General features: G+C 52.8%; 1 protein-coding gene across 1 annotated transcript; it reads right to left on the reverse strand.

The window, feature by feature from the left end:
• Positions 1 to 5,760: 5,760 nt before the first annotated feature.
• Positions 5,761 to 6,789, reverse strand: LOC128827410 (free fatty acid receptor 2-like). Its single transcript, XM_054011263.1, has one exon. The coding sequence runs from the start codon at positions 6,787 to 6,789 to the stop codon at positions 5,761 to 5,763; it is 1,029 nt and encodes a 342-aa protein (XP_053867238.1).
• Positions 6,790 to 6,990: the final 201 nt, after the last annotated feature.

The following is a 6,990-nucleotide window of genomic DNA, read 5'->3' on the forward strand; positions in this document are numbered from 1 at the left end:
TTAGCCTGTGCTGATTGAGGGCATCGAGAGAGAGAGAGAGAGAGAGAGAGAGAGAGGGTGGGGACAGGTGTTTTACTTGATGGTCTGCCTGAGTCACAAGTACTTATTTGACCTGCCCCTCTCCACTGTTTATAGACAGAGCTGGTTAGGCTCCATAGATAGTCTTTTATTTTGTTAAGTGACCACTACAGCTGAACTCACTGATAATCAGGTCTAAGTGCTTAGATTTGCTGTGGGCCAGTGTTTCTTTGGAAGAGACGGCCCAGCCTGAACTAGCAGCGAGGTTCCCCCACTGAGAGCTCAGCTGAAATCACTGAGAGCTGGTGGAACCTCAAGAGACCAACTCGCAGAGGTCACAGCGGCAGCAGAAGGTGACGGCGCAGGGCCATTGGCAACAGAGCGATGGAGTGAACGGTGGCACAACAAACAGCAGTGGCCAGAGCGAACAGTGAGCAGCTGGAGGAACGAGCAAGGTACCTTCTTGCCCCCCACCTGGGAGGCGAACTCATGTGAAAGCACCTCTGAACTCTGAGTCTCCACTGACCAAGGACAACACCGGTGCGTGTTAATGAGACTGTTAAGAATGCTGGAGACATAACAGTTCATACGAACAAACATGGCTGTGGCATCATACTTTCTATTTAAGCCAGAGATACCACACACTACAAACTGGAGGCCAATGTTAAGTGCATTGGCACTTGTTCATCCTGAAGTTGAACCCTGGTTCCGAACAAGACCACCAAATGCTCACTATCTTTCTGCAAGAAACTCAGCTGACTGGCTAGAAGCATGTGGTGCCACAGTGAAAGACTCAACACTTGAAAAAGTGAAGAACTCTCTCACCACATTCAAAAAATTTGCATACATGGCTGATGAATGCACCGATGCAAATGGGAATCAAGTATTAAGTCATTGTGTACGTTATCTTGATGTCAGGGATAGGCCAGTAGATGCATTTCTAAGTGTTCAAGTTATAGAAGACAGATTGACTGCATCTGTGACACCCCACATCTTAGCCCTGGTCTACACTGGGGCAGGGATCGATCTAAGTTACGCAACTTCAGCTCCGTGAATCACGTAGCTGAAGTCGACGTACTTAGATCGATTTACAGTGGTGTCTTCACCGCGGTGAGTCGACTGCTGCCGCTCCCCTGTCGACTCTGCTTGTGCCTCTCACAGCGCTGGAGTACAGGAGTCGATGGGAGAGGGCATAGGGGTCGATTTATCGCATCTAGTCTAGACACGATAAATCGATCCCCGCTGGATCGATCGCTGCCCACCGATCCGGCGGGTAGTGTAGACATACAAAATCTCATCACACTAACGCACCCATGGGACGTTCGCACACCATGAGCTCCAAGAGCAGTATGGAACGGTGTGTGCGCTCAGTGGGGTGAACTCACTGCCGACCCCAGGGGGGCCTGTCCTGCAGGGGCGGGGTGGGGGATCTCCTCCTGCATCCAGGGCTGGCCCCGATGACCCTGATGGTGCTATGGGGTGCTGTTCTACAGGGGGAGGATGGGGGCTCTCCCCAGCAGTCATGGCTGGCCACGATGCTGGCTGGCCCCATGGTTAATCGGCTACAATCTGCCTGCGTCTGCAGCTGGGGATTTCTACCCTGCGCTTCGGCACATAAGCCCTGAATCTCCAGGGCCATCTGGCAGGCTAAGGGCCGATAGCAAGACTGATAGACGTTGGCTTCCGTGTCGGGGTGATTCCTGGGCTGGCCCAGAGCGAGCTTCCCATCGTTCGCTTACATGGGAGCATCGGCAGAGCTGTGGGGGGATGGGGTGAGCCCAGTGCAGCGTGTGTGTGTATCGGGGGGGGAGGGGCAGATGTTGCATACAAGTCCCACTCCCCTCCCCCAAGCTCCTTGCAGTGGGGGTGGAGGACAAAGTCATAGACTTTCTGACCCACCCACTTGACACAGCCTATAATGCCTGAAACAAAGAAAGAAAGGCCGCATGGCAAGAGACTCTCAAAGGCAGCTGCATCTTCTCCATTTTGTCCTCAATCCTGCTTCTTACCTCTAGAGGGACTTTGCTACAAACTGAAGCTCTGAACAAAGGACTGAGGACCCATCCCAGCTGGGGACGTACTCCGGAGACAACTTAAGCCAGCAGTTTATTCCATCACTGCTACGAGCCGGAACCAAGAACGTTGCTGTTACTTTGTACGTAATTGATTCCATTTAACCAATTTTAACTCTCATCTATATTTCTTTCTTTTTATGAATAAACCTTTAGATTTTAGATTCTAAAGGCTTGGCAACAGTGTGATTTGTAGGTAAGATTTGACTTATATATTGACCTGGGTCTGGGGCTTGGTCCTCTGGGATCAGGAGAACCTTTTCTCTTTTACTGGGGTGTTGGTTTTCATAACCAGTCATCCCCATAAGGAGCGGCACTGGTGGTGATACTGGGAAATTGGAGTGTCTGAGGGAATTGCTTGTGTGACTTCTGGTTAGCCAGTGGGGTAAAACCCAAGTCTTCTCTGTTTGGCTGGTTTGGTTTGCCTTGGTGTGCAAAGGACCCCCAGCCGTGGGCGGTGACTGCCCTGCTCTAAGCAATTTGTCCCGCCAAAGGCTGCTTTGTTACAGTTACACTTACAGTTTGTGTGTACAGGGGACTGTGTGAGTGGGTTCCTGCTCTGCGGAAGATCCAGGGAAGGGGTGTCCCATGGCCTGGAAGCCAGTGGTTCCTCCAGCTGTACATGCGAGATCACCAAGCTGCCCCAGGCCCTGCCCGGCCCAGTTATCCATTAACCCCTGGTTAATATCGGCGCCACAGAGACGCTATTTGCTCACCTGCGGTGCTAGATTCACACCCTGCAGTTAATTAAAAGTCGCCAGTGACAATGTGTGTGTGTCCTACTTCCTAGCCATGGTCCCCTCCCATGGATAGAACCCAGGTCCCCAGTGCCTCCGACTCTAACCCATAGACCCCACTCCACTAGACCTGAAGAATAAGAATATAATCTCAGTTGGGTAATAAATCAATAACTTTGTTTAATACATAGCTAAAGCCACTGCCCCTGGAGGGTGCCAGATTCACCAGCGAAGGGAGGATGTGCAGGACCTTGCGAGAGGGAGATCTCAGCTCTACATCCGGACCCGCAAGGACCAGTGTCCATTGTACGTGTGCCTGCTAATCTCCCATCCTCCACCCACCTGCAGGATAACAGCCCTACTACCGCTGCAAAAGGCACTCTGCCTTTAGATCACGTGAGCCCTTCACTGTGGTGCTGGAAGTCCTGCGTTCAAATCCTAATTAATAACAGCCTGTTCCCACTGCTGCTACCAAGTGGCGCCGGCCCTTCCACTGGCATAGAGGGCTGCGAGTTGATGGTGAAGGTCCAGAGTCCAAATCCTTCCCATCCACATGGCGGATAACAGTCTTACTACTGCCGCCAACACACGGCACTGCTACTTTAGCTCAAGCAGTAGGGTGCTGGGCTGCAGCCTTTTGCGTTCCAGTCCCACCGAGGCGGTAACTACATTTCCACAGAGGCCAACACACACTACTACTAGTGGCCAAGGAGGAGGAGCTCTCCATAGCTCAACAAGGGCAAACTCGGGGCTCACGGAGCCTGGTCCTTGTTCATCTGCCACTAAATGGTTTCCCTGAAATGGGACAAGCTCAGCCCAGACTGTTTGCCCTCCCTCAAGCAACCCCCACTTGGTTCCCCCCTTGCAGTTACAGCCCATAGTAGCTTGTTTGCCCGTGGGCCCAACCATGGAGAAGGAAAGACCCAGAGTGGGTGGAGGGCGCTGGAGGGACCCTCCAGTTGAAATCGGTCTATGTTTCACTTGTGAACCAGCAGCGGCAAAGGAAGGCCCTTGATGCTATGGCGACCCTGACACTGAGAGGGATCCTTGCAGAAGTTGGGCCTCCCACTGCAAAGCTGAAGTAGGCTGAAGTCTGGGAGGCGCTTGGCCAACCGCTCGTGGCCAGGCCCAGATGAATCTTTTCTAGACCCCAGCACCTGGTCTCGTTCTGCCCCAAAGCCCCGCCCCTGCTCAGCCTCTTGCCCTCGAGGCCCCGCCTGTCGCTCGCATGGGGCACAGGGGATGGAGAGGAGCGAGCAGGGAGTGAGGAGTGGGGGAGGGGGTGGAGAGGAGCGCACAGGGAGCAGGGGTTTGGGGGGAAGAGGCCAAGCGGGGGTGGGGCCTCGGGGTGCAGCAGGGGGGCACAGGTGCCAGGGCTCTTTCTGAGGGTGGGCCCGGCACCATTGATATCATCGTAAACCCAGTCTTGCTCATGGCCCAGCAGCAGCAAATGGTGACACCATGGTCGGCCAAACCCCTGTGCAAGTTTGGCCAATGACTCTGAAGCTCAAGTAGGCCAAAGCCTTGTGGAAGTTGGGCACCGACTCCAAGCCCTGCTGCATGATGGTGTCTACGGAAGGCCTACGGCCCTCTCGGGAGGTGCAGGGAAGGACAGAAGATGCCGTCCTCGGTGTGGCACTGCGGCCCATATTTCTCGCAGTGATATTATGATATGATTACGACATAATTATAATGTATTTTATGCAAGATGAGTCATGCGAAGTGTCATTGGAAAAGTTATGATTTGTTGAATATGAATGTCCTATTTGTATGCATGTATCATTTTTGTATCTGAAGTTATGACTCTGAATCATGTATCTGTATTTCAAATTTAGTTACACCTGGGTAACACCCACCAGACAAGATGTTTTCAGTCTAGATAGTGGGTGGGGAAGGGCCTATTCAGGGCAATGAGGAAAAAACAATAGGCCTTAGGAGAAGCTTATCTCCCACCTGGGGAGAACATTACAAACAGCCTCTGAGTCATGGCTGCTATGACTCTACAAGGCCATGGGATGTGATGGCATGTCTCTAGACTCCATTTTGGGATGACACTGTTTTTCCATTGACCAGGCATGGGAACCAAGCTTTGGGAACAAAGGGTTCCCGCCTTATGCAAAAGCTATATAAAGCAGGGAGTGACATCTGGGGTTCTTCACTCCCCACGCAAAAAGACTCCTGAAAACATCTGAGGAACAAAGACTGAACTGGGGGAAGTGCTGGACCCAGGCTAAAGGGATTTTTAGCCTGTGAATGAAACACCTGGGGATTCCAAGCTGTAAGCCAGTGCATCTTGCCCCTTAAGAATCTGCAGCCTGCTTGTATCATCTCTTAGGGTGAGAGACTGCTACTCATATTAAGCTTAGTTTGTGTTTCTTTGTTTATTTGCTAGGAAATCTGCTTTGATCTGTTTGCTATCCCTTCTAATCATTTAGAATCTATCTTTTGTAGTTAATAAACTTGTTTTTGCTTTATCTAAACCAGTGTGTGGGAATCATAACTCAGGGGCAAAAGGCTGTTGCATATTCCTCTCCACACTGAGGGAGGGGGCAAATTTTATGAGCTTACGCTGTACAGTTCCCTGTGCAGCACAAGACGGTATAATTTTGGGTTTATACTTCAGTGGAGGGTGCGTGCCTGAGGAGCTGGGAGTAGCTTTCTCATGCAGGGGCTGGTCAGAGAGCTGCTTGTAACTGCCGCTGGGTGCGTTCCTACCAGTATGTATGCTCGCGAAAGTGCAGGCTGGCAGGTTTGGTAGCTTGTCACAGCAACACAGTGTGAGAGGTTGGTGGGTCAGAGGGCTCAGTGGTACCCCAGTTCCAGGCAGGGGGAACCCGTCACACCTAACTCAAGTGCAGGATCTCTTGCTTCTGCAGAGCATGGGACAAGGAAGGATCTGCGGAGGAAGCAGAGAGTCGGTCTCATCCAGGAAGTCAAGTCATCAACTCCTCAGCCTCCATCTCACTGGTCACCTCTACCTCTCTGCCCCCTTCCCCGCAGCGAATCAAGCAGGGGAGATGGCACCAGGCCATGATGGTGATGAGTTTGTGCCACAGGCTAGTCAGGCAGTTGGTGAAGGCCCTTTGGACGGCAGTGGAGGAGAAGTAGAAGATGGCGGGGTCCAAGGCGGCATTGAGGGTGCTGAGGAGAAGAACGTACACCCTCCAGGAGGGGCTCTCATTCTGGACAAAGCCCACCACGTGGGACAGGTTGTAGGGAGCGAAGCAGACTATGAAGTTGAACAAGGTGGCCAGAGCCAGACCCACGGCCCGCTGCTTCCTCTGGGCTGGGATCTTGGGCAGGGCCACCAGGATGCAGACGAAGTTGATGTAGCAAAAGATGGTGACGGTGAAGGGGAGGCAGAAGAGGACGAAGAAAAACTCTAGCCGGACAGGGAGCAGGATCTGGAGCTGCATAGGGGAGAAATGTTCATAGCAGTGGGACGTGCTATTGGAGGTTGTGGTCCCATTGGGGCTCAGGATCTTGTATTGGACAATGTAGACGATGCTGCAGTGGGCAAAGACCACCACCCAGAAGACCACAGAGGTGGCAACAGCATAAGCTGGACGGCGCCGGAGCTTGTACTTGATGGGAAAGGCCACCCCCAGGTAGCGATCAACGCTGATGGCCATGAGGAAGAAGGAGCTGAGGTAGATGCTATTGAAGTACAAGTAGTTGGTGAGTGGGCAGAGGAAATGGGGCAAGAGCCACTCCATGCCTGAGGCAGCCTCCACCATCTTGAAGGGGAGCAAGATGAGGAGGAAGATGTCGGAGACGGTGAGGTTGAGGAGAAGGATGTCGACGGGGGTGGGTTTCTGGCAGACCTTCATCAGGAAGGTGTAGAAGGCCAGAAGGTTGGACGGGAGGCTGGTCAGGAAGGTGAAGATGTAGACAGCGAGAACCAGCGGGATGGAAACGTTCAAACTCATCTTCTTGGCTCCTACAGAGGAGAATGGGCTCATCAGTTGCCAAAGGAACCCAGGAGTCCTGGTAGCCAGCCCCCCTCCTCCTCCAACCCACTAGACTCCACTACTGTCCCTGGGCTGGGGATAGAACCCGGGAGTCCTGGCTCCAGCCCCCTCCTCCTCCAACCCACTAGATCCCACTCCCTAGATCCCAGAAGTCCTGGCTCCAGCCCCCTTGCTCCAACCCACTAGATCCCA

Source organism: Malaclemys terrapin, chromosome 21 (genome assembly GCF_027887155.1).
Source record: "Malaclemys terrapin pileata isolate rMalTer1 chromosome 21, rMalTer1.hap1, whole genome shotgun sequence".
Taxonomy (NCBI): Eukaryota; Metazoa; Chordata; order Testudines; family Emydidae; genus Malaclemys; species Malaclemys terrapin.